This window comes from Plecotus auritus, assembly GCF_963455305.1.
Source record: "Plecotus auritus genome assembly, chromosome: X".
In the NCBI taxonomy this organism is placed as follows: domain Eukaryota; kingdom Metazoa; phylum Chordata; class Mammalia; order Chiroptera; family Vespertilionidae; genus Plecotus; species Plecotus auritus.
In genome coordinates this window covers 103,415,350-103,439,517 of record NC_137784.1, presented here as the reverse complement: position 1 = coordinate 103,439,517, position 24,168 = coordinate 103,415,350, and the positions used below count along the sequence as shown (strand labels likewise).

Below are 24,168 nucleotides of genomic sequence, written 5' to 3'. Positions count from 1 at the left end.
TAATTAAGATGGAGAAGCCATTCAATTTGTGGTTGGAAAACATGAACAGAGAGAGACCACATTCACAGAACTTTTATTACAGTATATTGTTATATGTTCTATTTTATTATTAGTTATTGTTGTTAATCTCTTACTGTGCCTAATTTATAAATTAAACTTTATCATAAGTATGTACTATGTATAGGGGGGAAAACAGTATTCAAAAGGGCTTGGTACTGGCTGTGGTTTCAGGCATCCATTGGGGATCTTGGAACATCTCCCATGTGGATAAGGGAGGACTACTATACATAAATACCTGTAGGAGGTGAGGGAGTGAGCCATAAGGATATCTGGGGGAAGGAAGAGAGAGAACATTGCAGGCAGAGGGAACAGCAAGTGCCAAGGCCCTGCAGCGGGAACAAACCTGATGTGTTCAAGGAATAGTAAGGCCGCCACTGTGACTGGAGTGGAGTAAGAGTAATAGGAAGATGAAACCTATGAAGTAACAGGGCTACTTCAGGTAGAGCTTTGTAGGTCTCTGTAAAGACTTGGACTTTTATTCTGAGTAAGAGGTGGAACCACTGGAGAGTTTTGACTAAAGAAGTGACACAATCTGGCTTATATCTTTAAAGAATCATTCTGTATTGAAAACAGATTGTATGGTGGAAGCAGAGAGGATTTGCAATAATCCAAGCATAAGATGGTGACTTAGATCAGGGAGTGAAGGCAGTAAGAAGTTATAAATTCCTAAATATATTTTGACAGATCTGTCAGGACAGATCTGACAGATTGGATGTGGGTGTGGGAGAAAGAATGGTCAGATATCTTCAAAGTTTTTTGACCTGAGTAACTAGAAGTTGGAATTTTCATTTACCAAGATTGGGGGGAGTATGCAAAGAGTACATTATACCAGGTGGGAGATCGGGAGTTCAGTTTTGGATATGATCAGTTTGGTTAGACATCCAAGTGAAAATAGAACCGTACACACGCCGGCACACATGCCAACCGGGAATGGAACCTGCAATCTGGATATGTGCCCTGACCCAGAATCGAACCCATGACCTTTCAGTGTATGAGACAATGCTCCAACCAACTGAGCCACGCCAGCCAGGGCAAACCACTGCCCCTTCTTACCTGCATATAGAGAAATGAGCAGTTTCCAACCTGCATAATGTAAACTAATTCTTCTTTTGGTCTGCTCTGCACAAAATCTGCCTTTCACTTTTATCCTCAATGTATTAGCCAGCTATGAACACTCTTTCAAGTGTTTCCTTGCCCTTTGGAAGTTGGGGACCACAGAATAGGACCTACTATTCTAATCAGGGTTAGAGCCGCCCTGACATAGTAGAGGGTGGCCTTGCCACTACCACCAGGCCCTCCTAAAAGAAGTTGAGCCTTTCCCTGAGATGACAGGGAGGCTGGCTGCCTTCTGTGGCCAAAGGGGACAAATGGTTTGCAAGGTGGAAATAGAATTTCTGTTCTGAGATGAGACACAGAAAAAGAGAAAGAGAAACAGAAGCAAAATTTGGCAGGATGGAGGGCGGCTACGGAAAGGTAGCTAAAGCAGTAATTCATTCAACTTTCCATGATCCAAAGCGATGGAGAGGAGAAGTGACACAGATGACCATGAACACTGCATAATCCACATGGGATTTTAAAATGCATCTTGTGCAGTGGTAGAATGTGGGCTTCTCTTGTGTAGTGTGATGTTGTTTAAATAGTCCATTGATTTTCATAATTTCATTTGACTTGGACCAGAATCAAAATTGCACACCCCAAAGTATTAGTACGTGATGCTTGACTGCCCCTAAATGTCCTGAGTGTCAGGGGAAAGGCTGACCAGAGAGAAACTGCTAACAGGGAGGTGACTGTCAAGGCAGGAATATTGGCTGAAAGAGACAGGGGTTCTGGCCCGAGGGGCTGCTGGGCTCCTAATTGCAATGACCCTGCCACAGCTGAAGCCTGAGGGAGGGGCCCAGCTACTCACATGGCAGGCAAGCCTTCTTTGCCCCTGAAGCTGCAAGAGTAGCCAGGATGCCCTTGCTTGTTTCCCAAGCAGTGCCCTGGCAAAGGCATCTGCTATACTAAACTGAAAAGGTCCCAGACCGAGGCCAAAAGCGTCAGTTGCAGCGCTGCTGCCGGTCCCAACTGAGCTGACAGTTCCTCAGGCCCTTGCCCTTTGTGGGAGCCCAACACTCAAAAGAGACTGTGCATTTACATGATCTCTTAACCCCTGGTCTTCTGTTCTCTCTGTTTCTGAACTTTGTTGGCATATCCCCCACCCCTGTCCCACCCCCCCAAAAAATAATGCCATTCACTGACAACTTGGAAAAGCCTTCATTATAGCTCTAGACTGTTTTTACAAATGCTCAGTTTTATGGACGATGGCTAATGAGGGATTCTCCCTCCTCCATGATAAGATTAAAAAGGGGCTGGGGAGTGGATAAGGTAAACAAGCCATGTCTCCAGATGAGATATTTGCCTAGACATAGGATGTGAGTCCCATGCAGAACTGGTTATGTAAATGAATAGTCCAAACACATCAGAATGTTTCCAATGCTTTCTAGAATCTCAGAGTAGGAAGGGGACTAAGGCACCATGTGGTCCAGCCCCCTCCTGCCTCCTGGTGGGCAAAGGATTTCTATTAAGTAAGGCAAACATAGAGTGGCCAACTGTTCCTTACAATCTCCAGAGACAGACAACACCTTTGCACAGTCACCTCTCTTTGTGCTTTATGCCCTTGGTAAGGAGCAAGAATGGGCAGACAGAATAATTGTGGATCATGCTAGGGAAAATTGCAATAGAGACAGGGAGTGAACAGGAGGAAGAGAGGCTGCTGGCCAAAAAAGCTTTCAGAGGCTGGTGGGGAAGATTAGCTGTGTGGCACAGGGCATCAATGTAAGTTGAGCCTGGCCTCTCAACACCACCATAGATGGCTCTATCTATTCTCTAACCACACTGACTCTCATATCCACCCATCCTCTCCATTTCCACTAGCAACCTCTTTTATTACACTTATTCAACAAATACAGTGCCTATCTTCTCTGTGCCAGGCCTGAGAATACAGAGATGAATGAAACACTGTACCCTCCCTCTAAAAATTTGAGAGTTTACAAAGAAAAACAAGTCCCAATAATGGGCTATCACAATATATTTAATAAAGGCAAAAATAAAAATCTACCATCTTCTCTTACACAGACTGAGGCTGCAGCCTCCCAACAGGCTTCCTACTTCATAGCTACCCTTTCAATATTCATTGCCACCAAAGCACTGCTTGAATCATCCTGTTCTCCCCCTGAAAATCTCTCTATTGTCTACTGACTACCTGATTTCCTCCAGAGTCTGGTACTCTGATTCCAACATGCCTTTCCAGCCTTATCCCCCACTTCCCTCCTAGAGGAATGTTGTGCTTCTGCTACCCCGTCCCTTCAATGGACATCCCACCCACCTGTGTGCTTTACTTCATGTCATCACCTCTGGAATGCCTTCCTCCCTCCCCAATCTCTGCTTAGCAAGGGATTGAGCTCTACCTCCCTTCCAGGATTCAGATACCACTTCCTTCTCTTCCTTCTCCTATTCTGCTTAGCCCAGTGCCTTGTTTACAGAAGTACACGGCAATATTCTGGCATTAGAATGAGTTGTGTGTGTATCTTATCCACCACAAATGAAGATAGAAGGGCATTATTGACTTGGAGCTGAATCATAGGAAGCCAAATGAAGTTATTTGTGAGGAAAGGGAACCCAGTATTTCTGAAAGAATGCTTATTAGATTGCTCAGGTTTCTGGCATGAGGGGGTAAAGAGGGTCTGTTTCCATTTTAAAAAATAAGTAATGAATTTTTCTTCTGTAATGTTCAATATTTTCCTGAAAGCAAAGGTGAAGGAGCTTCTAGTTTTTCCTCTGCATGGTTTAGCTCTGGCTTCAATTGTCCTCAAGGAAAAGGACAGGCTATCCCTTATGAGAAAATATCAGACCCAATATACTTTTCATAATATATAAATATCATCTCCCCAACTAAATTATATGCGCCTCAAGGACAAGAATGAGTTCTGAATTTCCTTTACAGATTCTTTTGCTTCATGGGGACATGTGTGCATGCACACAGTGGAACTCTCTAAAATCAGGACAGAAAGGGACAATTTGATGGCATCTCCTCTTATCAAACCCACTTCTGATACCTATGGAGGCATGGTCATTGCCTGATGGCACAATTTACTAATCAGAATTTGTAGGCCTGGTTAAGTGAGTGCAACTCCCTACTGGGGAGGAGGAGCAGGTAGCTACCATGTTGCATCCGAGGGGATCAGTGGCAGCATATTGGCTTGTATTTACTCTCTGCACCAAAGGATGCAAGCACCAAAGGGAAACACACAGCATAGGAGATTTTGATTAAACTTGTTTCTTGGACATTCCATCTGGAAACACGCATTCCCCTGTCATGGGGTGGGGGGTACCTCAAGCAAGCCATAGGAAATCAAAGGCTCCCATTATTTCTTATCTACTTTTGAGCAATCTTTCCAAAGTTGTGGGATCTGCCTGTCACTTTTACTTTTGAAGTAACCCCACAGAAAAGAGGTGGGTCTGTATGTTTTGACCGGGGGCCATATAAATGATTGAGCATATATGAGAGACACCATACTGCAGATACTAGCAAATGCAATTGCTTTGACTGTGACTAGCAGAATTGGGGCACATGAGTGAGTTGAAGAATAGATGGCTTTGGGTTTTTTATTTGTTTTCCTTCCATTTCATTGTGATATAATTGACATACAGTATTGTATAATTTTCAGGCATACAGCATTACTTGACTTACATTTATTATTAAATGACTACCACAATAAGTTTAGCTAACATTCATCATCTTATACAGATACAAAAAAAGAAAGAAAAGAAAACAAAATGATTTTGGTTCCTCCTGATGAGAACTTTTAGGATTTACTCTCTTAACAATTTTCATATATATACTACACAGTCATCATGTTGTACATTACATCCCCATGACTTATTTATCTTTTTTGTAATCCTTACTCTAGGATATATTGTTATTTATTTTTAGAGAGAGAGAGAGGTGAGAGAAATATCAATCGGTTGCCTCCCTCATGTGCCCCAACTGGGAATTGAACCCAAAACCTGGGTATGTGCCCTGACTGGCAATCAAACTTGCCACCTTTTGGTGTACAGGACGATGCTCCAACTAACTGAGCTACCCAGCCAGGGCACGACTTACTTATCTTATAACTGGAAGTTTGCACCTTTTGACCACCTTCTTCCATTTCCCCCATCTCCAGCCCCTGCCTCTAGTCACTACAAATCTGCTCTCTTTCTCTGAGTTTGGTGTGTACATGTTTTTTGATTTGGGGGTATTTTTTAGATTCCACATATAACTTAGATCATAGAGTATTTTGTCCTTTTCTGTCTAACTTATTTCAGTTAACAGAATGCCCTCAAGGCAGCGTACTTTGTTTACAATACAGTTAAAGTCAAATGTACACTTTCAAATAAGGATGCCTATCCAGCCAAGGCAATGAAATCAGGTAATATAACTTTTTAGGTCCCCAGTGACTGGGCAGAACTGTGGAAAATTCTACCTGATCCTCACACCATTGCCTCCCTCACCAGAAAAGGGTCAGGCAGCAGCCTCCCAGCTAGATCTCTCCGAGTAATTACAGTTTTACCCAGGAGTATTTAGCTTTCCTTTCCGAATATAATCCTGTCAATTTGGAGGGTGGGCATGGAAACAATATGTAGGAATGTGGCTGTGCTCTTGAAAATAAGCTTTAAAATGTATAATCTCAGACAAAGAGCACCTATGACTGAGCTTAAAAGGTGTTTGGGGCAGAGGGGGGAAGTCCAGATTTATCCACAGGCTACTGCCAAGGTCTGTTGGGGTGTTTGGCCCTTGCACCTTTGCTCATAGATGACTCAATTGGCATCTGATCTTAGCCCTGAGGAGTGAACCCAACCACAGGCCTCACTTTTAGATGAAATCTCGCTTTAAAACAAGGGGCTGAGTGACTGGGAAACGGCCCCAAGCTGCAAAGCCCAGTGGGAACCTGCATGCATCGCATCTTAAGTCAAATTTCCTGGAGAAATGATGAAGAGTGACCTTGCTGAAGGTGAGGGAACCCCTTAGAAATCAGGAAAGGTGCTGGCGATAGTTGTGAAACAGAAGAACTGCTTGGGTAATGCAGGCGGCGAGGCCACAGTCTCCCTCACAAGGCAGGCCTGCAGCAGCTCCCTTCTATCTGCTGCCTCCAAACTCCTCCCTCAAAGGAAAAGCAGCTCAGTGCCTTGGGAGAATCAAGGCTGGACATCATTTTCTTAACCTAGAAGAAAGGCCAGGCAGACAAGATTTGGCTGTGCTAGGTGTTCAAGCTCTTCCATGCCACTTTCTCATCAAGAACTTGCTTCTTGCAGCCACAGAGCCCTAAAGCAGACCATGGGCAAACAGGCTGAGCAGGCCCAGCCAGCTTGGCTCAGTGGTTGAGCATAGATCTATGAACCAGGAGATCACAGTTCGATTCCTGGTCAGGGCACATGCCCAGGTTGCAGGCTCAATCCCTGGTGTTGGTTGTGCAGGAGGCAGCTGATCAATGATTCTCTCTCATCATTGATGTTTCTATCCCTCTCTCCCTTTCCCTTCCTCTCTGTAATCAATAAAAATATATTTTAAAAAATAAACAGGCTGAACAGGCAGGATGATTTTGCCATTAACCCCAGGCAAAAGCAGCACCTTTTGGTCTTTCCTTGATAATGTGGCCTTAGCTGTATAGCAGCAAGACACCAACAACCGTTTTGTCTGAAATCCATTTAAATAAAGGGCACATCCAATTAAACCAACCAGGGCTTCACATATCTATGATGTCAAATGACCTATTTGATTATTTTTATTTTCATACATGACTAGGTTTTGGTTTTTTAATTTTAGAGAGAGGAAGAAGAGAGAGAAACATCGATGCAAGAGAGAAACACTAACCAGTTGCCTCTTACTTGTGCCCCAACTAAGGATCGAACCTGCCACCTTTTGGTGCACAGGATGACACTGAATCAACTGAGCCATACCAGCCAATTGTATGACTGTTTTAACTGATACGGTGTGTATGTGTGGCATTGTGTATACCCTCAAGTTCAGGTCTATCTGATAAAATAAGGTCCAGCCCCTTTTCTCAAACCTACCAAAAACTAGTCTAGGTTTTAAAATTTGAGCAACTATCTAGGCTGAGTTCCTGCAACGTAGTGTATTAACACTGAATCACTATATCCTTTTGCATAATGGTTGGGGGATGAGGTAGCAGAGCCAGACTCCACCATTGTGTCCAGGCTATATCCTGTTCACTTTGGGTAAAAAGAATATAATTGTTTAACATTATAAAAGTGCTTAAATATTTTGTAATTTGCAGCTTGAAAAGAAAACAGTAATGGGTTTCCAAGTGCATGCCTTTACTTTTAATGAAGTGTTTATTTTTCATGGTTCTATTGGCAATAAAAGAACAGCTCCACATCAAAAGCCTTCAGGGAAGCAGTTTTCATTTGGAGGACAGTGAGATTGCCAATAATTCTGATGGTGTGTGTGTGTGTGTTTTTTTTTTTAAGTAAACTCACCAGACTATATTTCTAGATATAGGTTATTGCCTATTATTCCAGGTAATTTTTTTCTCCTACTCATATAAGCAAATTACAACATGTGCTATACTCTAAAAAGCTAAAAAAAATTAAGTGACACTGAGATCAAGGGGCTCCATAATGTTCTAATGATCGTGTTTCCATTATCTTCTGTGCTTGTTCATTTTGTTGGAAGAATGATTCATTCATTTCCAACTTAGCAACTTAAACGGCAGCAAATAAAATTTTCCTATCACAATGCAGTTTATTGGCATTCTCAGGCTTTGGGCCCTCATTTGTGCCTCTGTTTCCTTTGCCAACAGCACCCTCTGCTGGGTTCTGTCATCTATCACATCTAATGGGATCAACCCAAATCGCAAAAGGGAAGCTGCCCTGCAACATTACACACAGTGGGGCATGATTCATAAGTCAGTTTTCCACCCTGGTGATTCATTACCAGATATATTTTTTCTGTAAAACAGCACAGTTCAAGGATGTCATCAAGAATTCAGAAGCTTCAAAAATAACTTTGTTTGATTAATCATCTCTCTGACCTTTTTCTTCTTATTGAACAAGGTTAATAATACTTGTTATCATTCAAAGTTAAACTGCCAAGTGATTTTTATTTTGCAAAGGCCTGTTATCACTGCCAAGAGGCTTCAAAGTTGGCATTGGTTTCATTCCTCAGGTATGACCCCGAGGGACATCTGACCAATGCAACATTTCCCACTGGAGAAGTCAGCAGCTTCCACAGTGACCTGGAGAAGCTGACAAAAGTGGAGCTGGATACTTCCAACCGTGAAAATGTCCTCATGTCAACCAACTTGACAGCAACTACTACCATCTATATTTTAAAACAAGGTAAGACTATTTCTCACTTCGCCTGAGTGTAATAGCACCTATCTTAACTTCTACCCTTCTAATACATAGAATTCACTTCTGTCTGAGAAGATGGCATTGTCTCCCTATTTTTCAGCTCTGGAAGGTGAAACCCAGACAAAATCACCCCTTTCACAGATTCACATAGCAGCCTTGAGCCACATCTTTGTGGGAGTCATGAGTTTACATCTTTGCCAAATCCTCTCTTCCGTCAAGTCATTTCACAGCACCCAGTAGTGCATAAAGCTCTTTTGGGCACGGAAGGGGTTATAGTAAAGAAATGTAGTCTGTGTCACATCTGATATTAGCATTCAAGATCCATGCTGACATGGGGGAATAAAACAGATGAATTAGGATACACACCGAGCAAGAATATAAGAGAAATTGGAGAATTAAAAGCTCATTCTGTTTAAAGGGAGGGAGGGGAGAAGGAAAGGAAGGAGGTTGGACTTGGAAGGAATGTATTTGGAAGCTAAAGGGGAAATGGATACACAAACTATTTCTCTCTGTCCAGTCATTAAGGACTGATTTGGTTGTTAGGCCAGACACAGAACTGTTCAACGTTCAGATACACTCAAAAGGAATTGGTGGCAACCTTTTTCAGTGTTGTTTTGTCAGGTACAGCAACTGTGCGTGTGTCCCCAGGCAGTAAGGATGCTAAGTTGAACTTGATACTCTTCTCATGCTAGCTCCCAGCATATCAAACTGCGGAGGCCGATCTATCAAGTCAGAAAGGGAGTTTGTGAGGGAATTCTTTAAAAATGAGACAGGAAAAATAAAAACAGCCTGCAGTATTAGGCAGGAGTCTTTTATCCAAGGAACAAACTACCCCAGCTGTGAAAATAACAAGACCCAAATGGACAGAGGGCACATCTGCCTGTCAGAGTGGTTGTCTAGCCCAGAAGGCAGTTGGGTCCATAGTGTCCCACCTGCTCATCCCTTCCCAGACTTGCCTCCTAGAGCTAAGCTTGTCTCTCCTCTGCTTCCTATGCTTCCCTTTCCTCTCCCTTTCCCTCTCCCTCCTTTGTTCCTCTGCCTACAGAAAATACTCAAAGTACATATCGGGTGAGTCCAGATGGCTCCCTACGTGTCACCTTTGCCAGCGGGATGGAGATCAGCCTCAGCTCAGAGCCTCACATCCTGGCCGGGGCAGTCAACCCCACCCTGGGCAAATGCAACATCTCACTGCCCGGAGAGCACAATGCAAACCTCATCGAGTGGCGGCAGAGGAAGGAGCAAAACAAAGGCAACGTTTCAGCTTTTGAAAGGAGACTGAGGGTAAGGCTTGACCTTATCCTACCTAATAAAGACAGAATATGCTAATTAACCATCACTCCATCACAAAGATGGTTGCACCCACAGCTGAGGCCAAGTTCCCATAAGGAGCCTTAACGAGCAATCAGCAGGGACCTGAGGCTACACCCCTGCCCCCGTGGGGCTTGACAGGGGACCTCAGGCCACACCCCACACCAGGCAGGGCTTGACAGGGGACCTCAAGGTGCACTTCCCGTCCTGGTGCTGGGCTAAGGGACCTCAGGCTGCTCCTCCCTCCCCAGCACCAGGCCGGGGGACCTCAGGCCGCACCCCCCACCAGGTGGGGCTTGACAGGGGACTTCAGGCCGTGCCCCCCACCCCGGCATCAGGCCGGGAGACCTCAGACCGCACCCCTGCCTGGCGGGGCTTGACAGGGGACCTCAGGCCGTGCCTCCCACCCAGCGGGGCTTGACAGGGGACCTCAAGGTGCACCCCCAGCGCTGGGCCGGGGGACCTGAGGCTGCGACTCCCTGCCTGGCAGGACTTGATGGGGGACCTCAGACCATGCCCCCCACCCAGTGGGGCTTGACAGGGGATCTCAGGCCGTGTCCCCCACCTGGCGGGACTTGACAGAGGACCTCAAGGCACGCCTCCCACCCTGGTCTGGGCTGGGGAACCTCAGGCCAATGACCCCCCCCCCCCCGTCCTGGTGCCAGGCCAGGGGACCTAAGGCTATGCCCCCTGCCTGGCAGGGCTTGACAAGGGTGGGACTGGCCAGGTCTGGATCTAGCCCAATGAGGGGGAGCGGGCCGGGTCTGGGCCTCACGCGATTTTGATGTGCATGTGGGTGGGCGGGGACTTGACTCTGGGTCCTGTGGTGAGCCCCAGACTCTGACAGGAAGAAGGTTTTCATATACATTTTACCAATTTTCTTTCATCACTGACACTTCTATTATAGAGAAAGGGCAAATAGCAATATTAAATTATTTCCTCTAATTAATCCCCTTTCAATGTGCATGAATTTCGTGTATCAGGTCACTAGTACAAGATATAGAACTTTCTCTTTATGTTTGAAAACTGCAGAGCCTTCCTAATCTGAAGTCCTATTTCTCCAAAGCTCATGTAGGTGACTGACTTATATGAAGTACCGATTGAAGAGGGGGTGCTAATGGCTGATAATGGTTTGAGATTCTTAAATGAACATTCTAATAGGAGCTTTCCTTGTCATTAGCCAGCTAAAGTGCTTTAATAGTAGCAATTTCAGGCACCAAGGAAGACTGGGTGGAGAAATGTGTTTCATCAGGTGGCTCTCCAGAATCCCTCACGGCATGCACTGGAGATGGTTGTCAGGCCCATCAGGTTGACCCAGTTCCCATTTTTGTGGGGTTTATACTTTATTTGGAAAGACCAGGCAGGTACAAACAGAAGGATGAGAGACAAAAGGCAATGTTTGGACAAAGGCAAGATAAAAGGAAAAGTCAGTGAGTGATACCACTGCCATGAATACAGACATATGAAGAGCCAAAGGGGTAAAGGACTAATACTGAGGTTGGGTGAGTTGTGCTCAGAGAGAGCTGCCTGGGGGAAATGAAAGATTTGGGAGTTTTCGAGTCCTTACCAAGCACAGTTCACCACTGTTAACCAGAGCTCTCTCAGTCCCAATTGCCTTTCTGCAGAGCATAAAGCCTACAAACAACAAGAACTGTCTGCCTGTCCCTTCTGAAACATCAATGTTAGGATGATGTGACCAACTTTCCAAATATAGTAACATTCAATATCAGCCCCAAAGCAACTGCCAGCCTGAGGGAAATAATCACTCACTATTGAGGCCAAGCCTGCCTTGAGCACCTGTGTCATGCACGGGACACCTGGATTGCTTGCATTTTCTTCACTCACAGTAAAAATTCACTCAGAGAGAAAATGTGGTAACTTTTAAACTGTGGAAATGCAACAATAAACAACCACCCAATTCCAGTGAGAAGCAGTCAAACTAGTCACATTGCTTGATAGGGACAAGATAATTTATGACAGTGCTCGCTTTCCAATCAATTCTATTGGTGACACCAAGACACAGACTTCAAGGGTGTTTTTGGGAACAACGCTAAAGTTGTCTACATACACAAGTCAATTTGTATGTTCTTATTCCATTGACTGGTCTCTAGCATAATATTTACTGGATATGCCACTGACTTGAGAAGTGAAACCAATCCAAATAGTCAGACTTTTCTGTGTGAATAGTAGTGAGGGCTTCTATTAGGGTTCTAGAAATGGCATTCCCCTGGGTGAAGTTAGATGACCTGGCCTTGCTACTCAATTTTACAAGTGACTTAAGAAAGACCTTTATTTTTTTTCACCTGGGAAATGAAGAGAAAAGAAAGAATTATCTACATATGGCTTATCAACCTCATAGATTCAAAATAGAAAATAATATTGAATAAGTGATCTCTTAGTACCTCCCCCAGCTTATAGCCTCAATAAAACATTGTGAACAAAATCATACACTATCTGACTGGCATTTTCTATTCTTTAGGATAGTCCATCCTATACTGTGGGATTTTCCATGTTCTAAGATAACCAACCCTATTTTTGCCCCTCCATGTGTACAGATGATAGAGAGAGACTAGAAACTGTAATTTACACCTCATATCCCAAATTGTTCTTACTGTTGAGAAACTAATGGTTATAAAACATTTGGGAGCTCTTTACTGTTAAGGAGTAGAATGAAGTGTTATTTAGTTAATACTATTTATAGTTGACATGTGGTAGAGTTGAATGGATTTGTGGAATGGCTTATAAAGGCAACAAATTCAGGGCCTTTTCCTCTACATGACCTCTGGGGTACTTCCTGGTCCTAGTACTGAAGACTATAGACCCTTATTGGCTAGGTGGTGTTACTGTGCATGCCCCTAGAAATCTAACAATAACAATCATTTACTTATGTTTAGTGCCTTAGAGTTAACAAAATGTATTCAGAACCAGGATTCTTTTTATCACCACAACCATCAATTGTTGTTATTCCCAATTTATAGATACAGAGACTAAGGCCCAGAGAGGTTAAGTGATTTGCCCAAAGTCACTCAGCTATTAAGGATCAGAGCCAGCACTAAAATGAAGGACTTCGTGTAGCACAACAGTCTTTCCACTATATCATGCTGTGCTGCCATGCTCCTTAAAATAATTTATTGACAAATCATTGCCCCATTCAGTGGAGCCACCTTGGCAGGGCCTGAGTCCTTGTTTCAATGTTGACAAAAAGACTAATGATCGACTCTAATGTACTGGCAAGTTTGGGTGGTGCGGGACAACTGGCTGGCCTCCAGGCAATGTGTGAAGGTGGCAAGAGGATGAGGAAAGCTATTTAACTGATTCATTTGTACCTGCTCTCCCCATCCTCTGCTATTTTTGTTTATACCATTGCCTTAGTTTCTCTAGAATAAACATACCCGATTTAGTGGAATAAATATGTCCCCAAAAGGTAGGTGTGGATCCAGTTTTGACAGAGCAAATTCTCTTTCCTTATTGACTTTATTATTTCAGAGATGGTGCCCTTAACTTCTGGTGTCCTTTTCAAGGGACAAGCTGATGACACTTGAGATGTAACTTTCTCTCTTCTGGGCCAAACATGCAGTGACCCATTGTAAGCATACATGGAAAAAATAAGCCTTTCTGATGCCCTCAAGTACCTCGAGACCTTGGGCTGAACCATTTCTTTCTCCTGGTGAAGCTGCCATTGCACAGTGAGGCCATCTTGGGGTACCAGAGCTCTTGAAACAGAATACCAGATTCACATGGTCACACAACATAGAAACCCCAGCTGTATTGGGACAAATGAAGGTTCTATTTGAAAAACCACACAAAGGTGTGATTGTAATTTACAAATGTGCGTGGGCAGCAGTTTATAAACCACTAATTATTCAGGCACAAAATGACAGGTTCATTGAAAGGCTCACTTGGTAAGATGATGAACATCAAATGTTCCAGAAAGCTATCTATCACATCCACTCCAGACCTTCTAGCTGGAAAGAAAAACATCAGAAAAGGATAGTCCTCTCTAAGAGTTGCTTTTATCCAGTGATCAGTGGTTATGCTTTTTTATACAAAGTCAGGGTCCCCTTCAAAGTGAAGGAGTCAAACTGCTGGGAAATGTGATATCCTGCTCAGCCTGAGCAGGCAAGGGATTTGTTACCTCTGGGCCATCCTGCACCAGCTCCACTAAATGAAATAAATCACATTAATATCCTGAAATTTCATTTATTTTAAAAATCCATTTTCCCCAACCTGAGTTGTGTTTGAATTATCTTCCTTGCAAAGTACTTTTACATCCAGTCCATACATCTCCTCATCTGCTGCATCAATCTGTCCCCATAAATACATTTCCCTGGACAATAGGGAAATTAGAATACAAGTAACAGTATAGGCAGTTGTAAAAGAATTGGACATTCACCAAAAACAAACTGGTTTAGGAACTTTATCCAGATTGTACCTTGCCGTGTCCGTGGATAATAAGGCCATTATATGAGACATCTCAGCATTGGATCCCGGAGCTCTTTACAAGATTTTGCAAACTGAGATATGAGGTTACAGCAAAACTCCAGAACTGCAGTCTCCTTTATGTATTATACTAGAGGCCCGGTGCATGAAATTGGTGCACTGTTGGGGGGGGGAGGTCCCTCAGCCCGGTCTGCACCCTCTCGCAGTCCAGGACCCCTCGGAGGATGTACGCCTAAGCTGTCAGTCAGCTATCCCTCTCACAGTCCAGGGCTCTCACAGTCCAAGACCCCTCGCTCCTTACCACCCTCCTGCAGCGGAGGCAGGAGAGGCTCCCACCACCACCACTGTGCTCACCAGCCATGAGCCCGGCTTCTGGCTGAGTGGCGCTCCCCCTATGGGAGCACACTGACCACCAGGGAGCAGCTCCTGCGTTGACCGTCTGCCCCCTGGTGGTCAGTGTGCATCATAGTGAAGTGACCAGTCATTCTGCAGTTAGTTCATTTTGCATATTATGGTTTTATTATATAGGATATTTTTCAGGAAACTTAGCAGTTCAAAACAAAGTCATAAAAATAACTAAGATGATTATGTGTTTACAAGCAAAATGAAGCAAAGACCAATCTAAAATCCTGACAATTTTTTTTTCTGCTCACAGATAACTGAGACTGGAGTAAATTGGCTTTTAAATGCAACATGTGAATGTTCATACGTGATCTGAGCTCTAAAAGGGGAAAGAAGCCCAGTTGAAACACAGGGTCTCAGGCTGACAGATGAGGGGGAATTTGGGAGGCAGCCAAGAGGATCCCAGCACCTCCCTCCATTCTCAGAAAACATCTTTGCTATGCCAGGGCACTTCTGCTCCACTTTCAGAGATTTCCCTGTGTCTGCTGTTTCTTAAATAGTCAGCCAAAAATAATTCTTGTGCCAAAGAGATTATTTTGGGGTGGCAAATTCTGCTCCCCTTCAAAAGAATGAGTAAGATTTTGAGTAAGGATGGGTATGCCCATAAATTGCACCATTTTCCCCATCTATAAAATGAGGGGTATAGGCTGTGCAATCTCTATTACCAGTAGTATTATTATCATTAATCATAATTACAGCAATTAACATTCACTGAGGTCTTACTATGTGTATTATGTTGGAGAGGGGGAGAATTCTTCCCTCTACCCTTCTTAAGTCCTTATGTCTGGACCAATAATAAAATTGACACAAAACCAGATTAGCAGGAAGAAAATTAAATAGGCCAAAAACAGACAAATATCAGCGGTTGTCTATAGATCAACCTAATATATCTTTATCCTACTAATTGAATGAGTCTCAAATTGGAAGGGCTGAAAGGACTTTTTCTTAAGCAATAAAACACAAACTCCTGGGAAAGAGCAAGCAAAGGCTCAGAGGGAAGGCAAAAGACACTTTTCTTTGGAGCTTCACCCTGTACCAACATTTCACAGGCACTTTGATTTCTGCTGGCAACACAATCCATGATCCCCAGGGCATCTTCTTCCCTTTTTCCTTTCGGGTCTAAGTATGAACAAAAAGCAAGCCCTTCTCCTTACTTCTCCTTAGCAAAGTTGAAAAAACATAAAGGAAATCAAGGGATATATTAAGTATAGATACTTCTTCTATTTAAAAAATGATCAAATCCAGCTTTTTTGCCCCAGTGTACAGCTCTTTAATTGCCAAACTCAAAGGTCTTGTCCAATGTGCAACCTCTCCAAAGAGACCTGTTTTAGCTGGGGGCTATTCCCAAATTTCAACCCTTTATTTGCCCCTCTTTTCCAGGGCAAGGATTGATGTAAACTGTGTGGAGTAAGAGTGGAAATAAGGATGAATAAGGATGGATGGCCCATGCTTAGGTCAGGGGCTATTCTTGCCTTTCAGACAAACAAGTGCCTGTATAAATGTGGAGTGTTCTCAGCCTTGTTCATGACCCCAGCAGTCAGAGGCAAGCAGCCTAGTTCTGATTCATGCCATGGAAGCTGGAGGCACATAGCACTCAGGAAGGAGGGTGGGAGAACTCCCCTGGAAAAGCCTTCTTCCCAGCCTTCTCACATGTGGTTTCCACAAGATACTCTGCGGGGCAGAGGGTGAGGAGGAGGATTCTGTGGCATGTTCAATTCCTTCATCCCTTTCAGCTAGTCGTCAAATTTTACATTACCTTCCAAACCTGACTTTGAAACTAGTGTTTCAGCAACATCTGAATATCAGAGTGCATTCTCCAGAAAGAGAAGTATGGTTGCAGAAGTCTTAACAGGCCAAGTGAGGACATCAGGCAGAGTTTGGCTCTGCCTGCTTTGTAGTGGATTTTGAACAGTGATCCCTGCTTGTGTAGCTGTAACAACTTTTTTTAGAAATGTGTTCTTCAGTTGTAAACTTTATCTGTCAGACAAATAAAACCACAAATTCAGTTGAACTGGAAATCACTTGTTACTTTGGCTCTAACTATCATTATAACATGAATTGTAACTGTTACAATCATCTCTGAGAGTACATGGATATTTTACAGCTATTGTAAATGAACGGTATTACAGTTGGAGATATGTGGCTATAAAACCACAGGAAAGGTAGTTGAAGAAAGAACACCTGGTCTCATATAGGTTTCCAGGCCCTGCATATTAAAAGAAAGAAAACATGTGCTTCTCTATCACCTCATAGGTGGTACAGTATGTTACTATATATTTATGCCCGGTGACTCTATGCACTTGGCTACAGATAGTTTAAAGAGTCATGATTCCCAATCACTAGTCTTCTGGATAGAATTCATGACATGGAATATTTACAAGTTTCTATTTTTGCAGAAGCTCAAAATTAGGGGCAAATATCATTAGCACCAGCTGGTTGATGAAGAAACTAAAACCAGGAGGTTTTAAAAGTGCCACACCCCAACAGAAAAATGGACAAAAGTCATGAGCAGACAATTCATAGAAGACATACATGTGGCCAATAGATATTAAAAAGGGTTCAACCTCACTAGTATTTATTTGTATCACTGTATTTTTATCAAATAAATACAAATTAAACCACAGTAGCATACCATTTTCCCACTCTCAGATTGGGAAAAATTTACTAACAATGATAATACTTGATGTTGGTAAGGATGGAATGAGATAGATCCTCCACTACTAGTTAATGATAGCATAAATTTGCACAACTATTGTGCACTATAAAGTAATATCTCAAATTGCATCAAGAGTCTTTAATATGTTCTTTTCATTTGACCCAGTAATTTCGGTTCTGTACTAAGGAAATATTTACTTACAAAAATGTTCAACAAAATATGAGATATAAAAGGAAAATGGGGAAAAAAATCTCTGATTTCCAACAATAGGAGAAAGGATAAATAGATGCTTATTGTGCAGGAAGATATTATGCAACCATTAAAGTCCACATTTTAAGAATATTTAATAACATGAGAGATGCTCAAGATAAAACATTAGCTGAAAAAGTAGGACATAAAACTTTAAATATAATCCCAGTTGTCCTCTTTAAATGTATGGACACAGATTATGCAAAGAAAAGTAGGATAAATTGAATGAAATGCAGCAAACTATTAGCAGTGATTCGCATTAGAAGGTGGAATTATAAGTAATTATTTCCTTTGTATATTTCTATATTTTCCCATTTTTCTGCAATGAAAAAAATTATTACTTTTATAATCTGTAGTGGGGGTGGGGTATTGAGGAGGTATTTTTAAAGGCAAACTACACAAGATTACTGAGCAAGGGAAGACCAGAATCTGAAATGAGAATGTTGGCTTTATAGTCACACAGACCACTAAGTTAAAAACTCTTTCTGGATCTCACTTTTTTGTGGAATATAAAACACAAAACAAAAAACAGAACTCAGAGAAACAGAGAACAGATTGGCAGTTGCTGGAGTCAGGGGGGTCAGGGATGGGCAAAATGGATGAAGGGGGTCAAAAGGTACAAACTTATGGTTATAAAATATGCAAGTCCTGAGGATGTAATGTACAGCATGGTGACTATAGTTAACAATTCTGTATTGTGTATTTGAAAGTTGCTAAGAGAACAGATCTTAAAAATCATCACAAGAAAAAAAAAGGTTAATCAGACATTATGGTGATCATTTTACAATGTATACAAACATTGAATCATTATGTTACACACCTGAAGCTAATATAATGTTATATATCAACTAGGGGCCCAGTGCCTGAATTTGTGCACTTTGAAAGGACTGTAGGCCACGAGGCTGCGGTGGGCACAAAGACGGATCTCGGCCCATCCTCCGCATCCCTGCCCAGCCCCTCCCACCATGCCTCGGTCCCCTGTCTGCTGGCAACCCCACTCCCACCGCTGCCACTCCCACATGCTGACAGTGCCGGCCCCACTGGTACCCGCTGACAGCGTGGAGCAATTGGGTCCAGTGCCAGCAATGGGTGCAAGAGGTGGCTGCCACCCCGATAGCCCCTCAGGAGCAGGGGGAGGTAGAGAAACCCCGATGGGTGATTAGGGCTGGCAGCTGCTGCTTGTACCTGCTAATGGCACCGAGCATTGGGGCTGGTGCTGGGTGCCGGCAGCAGGTGCGAGTGGGGCCAGCACCAACAGCAGGTATGAGCACTGGGTGGGACCCAGTGCACGGGAGCAAAGAATTTTCAGTAACCACCAGAGGCTCGCCCTGATGACAGCAAATGGTGCCCCGCCTTGGTGTGGCGCCCCTGCTCACCTGCTCCACCATCACACCACGGCTGATGCTCACCATGTTCCACACTCTGCTGCCTGCTGCCGATGCCTGCCATGTTCCACATGCACCCCCTGGTGGTCAGCACACATCATAGTGACCGGTTGTTCGGTTGTTTGGTTGTTCAGTTTTTCTGCCATTTGGTCTATTTGCATATTAGGGTTTTATTATATAGGATTATATCTCAATTTTAAGATAAAAAAAAATTTAAAACTCTTTCTGAACTGGGATTTTGAAATTGGACTCTTGAGACCCCTTGAGGTTTCATGTTTGGGTTTCAGAGGCCCCTTGAGATTTTATTACAAATGATCATGTATGTGCTTATGTGCATTTTTCTGGGGACATGGTGCATGGCTTTCAGATATTTAACCATAAGAATGAACATAAAGTTTAGTTAAATAGCTAGTGAATCCATTTAGTCCAACTATAGTTAATGTAGTCAAACCTTAATGTTGGTTTTTCCCCCCAACTCATTAACCTGATATTTAACATTTTGTTTGAGAGTGTGTTGACAATTCCTACAGCTATAAACCTAGTACACCAAGCTACAATCACCTTGGAATCTGACACATGGGCCCATTCAAAAGCCCAACTAAAATTAGAAAAGTAATCATTATATTCTAAAAATAACAATTACTAATACTATTTTTACACTTCACCAGGTACCTATATATGTAATCTCATTTCATTCTTAGCACAACTCTGTGGTATGAAGTGGTTCTATCACTCCTATTTCACAAATAAGGAAACTACAGCCCTGATAGAAGACATGACTGGTGCACAGTCAAGCAGCTAGCTCAATATCTCCTGACCCCTGGGCCACTGCTATTTACACTTCTAAAAGTCTCTTCTTTCTTATTCTTACCTTGGTTCCTTGCCTTGGACTTCCTCCACCTGCATGAGAAATCTGTCCCTTGAAAGCTGAGCAAAGGGTACATGGTGACTTCGTACCATTTTTGCAACTTCTTCTGAGTCCTACTCTTTCAAAATAAGTTATAACAAAACAAAAAAAACTCACTAAAACTAAAACTGAACTAAACTGAAATAAATAAAGTAAATTTTAAAAGCCCTCCCCGTGGTTTTCCACCTGCCCTTCCTTCAAAGCTCTGCTCTTCCACAGAGCCTTCTTCAGCTCTGTTGTGATCAGCTAGCCATAGCAGAAGTTACTAGTGGGACTGCAAAACATTGACACTATGAACTGAAGAATAGAAAATATCAGGTCAGTTGTCCAGTTACTTTGAAAACCCAGTAAAAGTTGCCGCTTTGCTAATTTTTAAACTTTTTCACTAAGTCAGTTGTTAGGTCATCTTTTGTGGACCCAGCTAAATTTCCTAGGAGTCAGGCACCACTGAGTGCTGTCTTTCATGGAATCCATCTGAGATCCCTTGCACCAGGCTTTCTCTAGTACAACTTTTTCTCAGGACAACTTCGTGGTTGTGAGGTACACAGGAGGAATGCTAGCATGCAGTCAAGCAAGCCGAGAACCAGAACCAAGCCAAAAACTATTTCTAGACTTGGTGTCAAAACTAAATTCTATGTTTTGACTTCCTTTAGTGGTGCCACCTGTGCAAATACTAGGGAACCTACCAACATATTTACCTGGTGCCCTTCATGAAAATATTGCTGCTTGGGGTTCCATCACTAGGGGGCAACCTAAATTTCCCTGTGGTAGAAGATATAACTCTAAGCCCAGGTGAACAAGGAAGACTAAGAAGGGAATCTGTATAAATTAGAGGGGTCAATATATCCCTTTGTTCTGATTTCTAATCACATAAATAATTCAACCTTGTATGTTCTAGCCACTTTACTGGTAAAGAGGGAGAAGGAAGTCCCAATCCTTAGTAGGCATCTGACTCACATAAGGTTACATAATTATTGAAAATTGTGCCAGTAACTTTGAGGCTTAAATTGGGGTGGGGGGGACACCAACAACCTTATATTGAGGATCTACCACATGCCAAGAGTTAAGACATAGCCCACCCCTCCAGGATTGTACGGTCTGATTGGAGAATAAAGATCAGTGTCATCTGAGGAAGGTGAAAGTCATTCCGATTCAAAGTCCAGAGACACTCCATTGTTGGAGAATCAGAAAAAACTTTGTGATTGTGAATGTGCTAGATAGGGGGAACCAAGACAGAGCTTCAAATGAATTTTGTATCTCTTTTTTTGTAGGCCCATAACAGAAACCTGCTGTCCATAGATTTTGACCATATAACACGCACAGGAAAGATCTATGATGACCATCGGAAATTCACCCTTCGAATTCTTTATGACCAAACAGGACGACCTGTTCTGTGGTCTCCTATAAGCAGATATAATGAAGTGAACATCACGTATTCACCTTCAGGACTGGTGACGTTTATTCAAAGGGGGATGTGGAATGAAAAAATGGAATATGACCAGAGTGGAAAAATAATTTCAAGAACTTGGGCTGATGGGAAAATTTGGAGCTATACCTACTTAGAAAAGGTAAGTATATGGGGAAAATAAACTAGTTCTGAGATCTGACTGAGAATATTGAAAGTGGTCCTAATTACCCACCTTGGTAAGGACTGGCAAGAGAAAAGTCTTTGTTCTGGGTGTTCTACCCCACAAAAAAAGTGTGTGTGTGTGTGTGTGTGTGTGTGTGTGTGTGTGTGTGTGTGTCCTATAAGAATAAGCTGTTTTGCAACTGAGAACTTTTCCTAACCCCACACTCTGCCACGTACTTCAAATTGAAGTCAGGATAATGGCTTAGCTTTCTCCTCATTTGAGCATATTCAGTCATGCTCTTGAAAATGTATCTTTATTATTATGAAAGCCCATAGTGAGGAAAATAGGTAGAAAATTATAAAATTGTGTGTTAATGTATCTTAGCTCTGGAAAAGAGCCTCTTACACAGAGGACGAAGAATTCTAATTGTGTTAGGATAGTCAGTGACATTTTAGTAGTATACATTTGAGGACTAATTTTCACAAGTAATCAACTGTCAGAGGGAATGGTGGCAGTGGGGCTCATTGGTTATAGTCCTTTGTGTACAGCGAGTCTCCAGTAGCATCCATGATAGGAGCTCATGGCCTCTGTTTGGTAGGAACAGACAAGGACTTTAATCCTGCCACCAAAACCATTTGTCAAACATCAGCCCTCACACAGCCAAATACCTTCTAGCCAGATCAGCAGCAGAGTACAATAACAGAAATTGATCTCTATCTGCCATCTCAATTTCTAATATCCTAAGATAGTGTCTCTTGTTTCCTCAATCTATCCATTCAACTGAATTTATCAGTCCTGAATTAATTTCTGAGAAAATTGAAAAATGTTTTCCCTTGACCAGTCAAGGGTAATGAGCACAAGGTGACCCCTAGAAGTTCTTAGAAAAGTTATAGGAATTCATAGCTCACAAGGCAAAATTTTGCTTTTGCACCCAATGATGCCAAGCCTTTCTGATATACCCCCAGGGTTTCAAACAAAAGTGTGCCAGTGGCTGTATGTCATTATAAAAAATGATTGTACTATTTCCCAGAGTCAGTCACTGGGGAATTTGCCAAGTTGGAAATGCCTAGGAGATAAAGCTGGCCCCACTTGGGAGGCAGGATAAAGGAGGGGGTTTTCTGCTGTATCCCCCATCCTTTTCTGCTGAAGAAATCTATTATATCTATATTCTCTACACTGGGAACATCTGAATCTTATGGAGTGGGACTTTCCTCTTTTGAATTGCAATAACAAGAATGACTGGCAAAATCATATGACTGATGTCCACAAAGGGCTGAACCTCTTACAAAATTGACTGAATCCAAATATTTGTTTACATAAGCAAGACATATAATGATGACCTTCATATAAAAAAAGATGCCACTGTAATGGAATATAGGCTGGATTATTTTTTCAGAAGTTAGGATGGGTTTGCATTGCTTCTTCCACAGGTCCTACCTGTGGCTAGTGCAATAGCTAGCTCTCTTTAGGAAAACTACATGGGTTTGAACTCATAACCCCAACCTCATTAGCACTGTAGTCTGGCCATTGTGCTAATTTCCTATGGACAGTTGCATATGGCTCTCAGAAGACTTTCCTTTTAGGCTATCTATACAATAACAAAAGAGCCTATTGAACACTTACATTTCAGCCCTGCATGCAGTATTAGCCTCTGAAGCAATTTTATTGTTTCCCTTTTCTGAATTAGCTGATTATTTCATCAAGCTTACTTGAGTGAAGAATCATGTGAAGCAAACTTCACATAAATTCTCTTTGCAGAAACTTATTTGGCAATAATTCTTTCAAAACAAAACAAAGAAAATTATGTGAGACTGTCAGTGTCTGCAGTGGACAGAAATAAGACCTTATTGATACGAAATAATGTATCAAGAAAAGCCCCGGTGATTTCCAAAGACTAGTTTCTTGACAAGAGAGACAAACCAAATCACTTGTGCCTTTTAGTTTATTTTTGTCCCTTTCTTGATTTCTAATTTGTTCTCTAATTAAAACATAGCCCCTATTAAGCAATCCTTTTATGCAAAACTCAGAACCTACAAAACACATGGTTCTTTACTTTCTAAAAATTATTTACCATAGCATTGATCTTAACATTGTTATTGACAGTGATAACAAATTCACTGAATAGATGTGATGATTAAATGAAATAACTTAATATAAAGCACCTAGTACATCTTGCATTCAAAAAAGTTGCTTTCTATTTGAATACTGCATTATAGTATTTATTTTAAAGTTGAGAACTTAAATGCTAGCACTTAACTGCTACTTGAAGGTAAATTAACACAGGAAAGAGTAGAAGGAAGAGAGGGAGGAAATTAAAGCATCTTTGAAATTGTGATTCTATGGGGGGAAAGGGAAAGAATATTGAATTTATAAAATCCTATTTACATGTAACTTTTTCAATGATGTAATGGGGTTCTGTGTCTTCCTATGCTCATTTCAGTCCTCTCTTGAACATGGCCTTTGCTGGCACATTTTTTCACTATATCTGGAGCAGTGCAAGGACAAAGAGGCTGGCTTTTGTAGTATATTTTAAAGTACAAATTCTCAAACTTTAAAATGTATATTTCATTTTATACCTCAAAATACCTCTGGTATTACCTCTGTAAATTTGCTTGCCATCCCTATACCATGATATATTTAAAAAGCAACAGCAGATATTTCACCTTAAGGTGCAGAAATTTTCTAAAAATTCTTTGACTTCCTCTAGAAAAAGTGAAAGTTATACGGATCATTTTTATGCACAATGGTTTGTAGCCATTACGAGAAAAATAATTATTTGGGTAATAGCTGAAG

The 24,168-nt window shown here is 42.1% G+C and overlaps 1 protein-coding gene across 1 annotated transcript in view; it reads left to right on the top strand.

Moving 5' to 3' along the window:
* The window catches only part of TENM1 (teneurin transmembrane protein 1), a 1,003,294-nt gene that overhangs the window by 969,993 nt on the left and 9,133 nt on the right, over positions 1–24,168 (top strand). Inside the window, exons 29-31 of the mRNA XM_080653537.1 lie at positions 8,270–8,442; positions 9,503–9,738; positions 21,076–21,372. Coding sequence (XP_080509663.1) covers positions 8,270–8,442; positions 9,503–9,738; positions 21,076–21,372 — 706 coding nt within the window. The remainder of the gene's footprint in view (positions 1–8,269; positions 8,443–9,502; positions 9,739–21,075; positions 21,373–24,168) is intronic.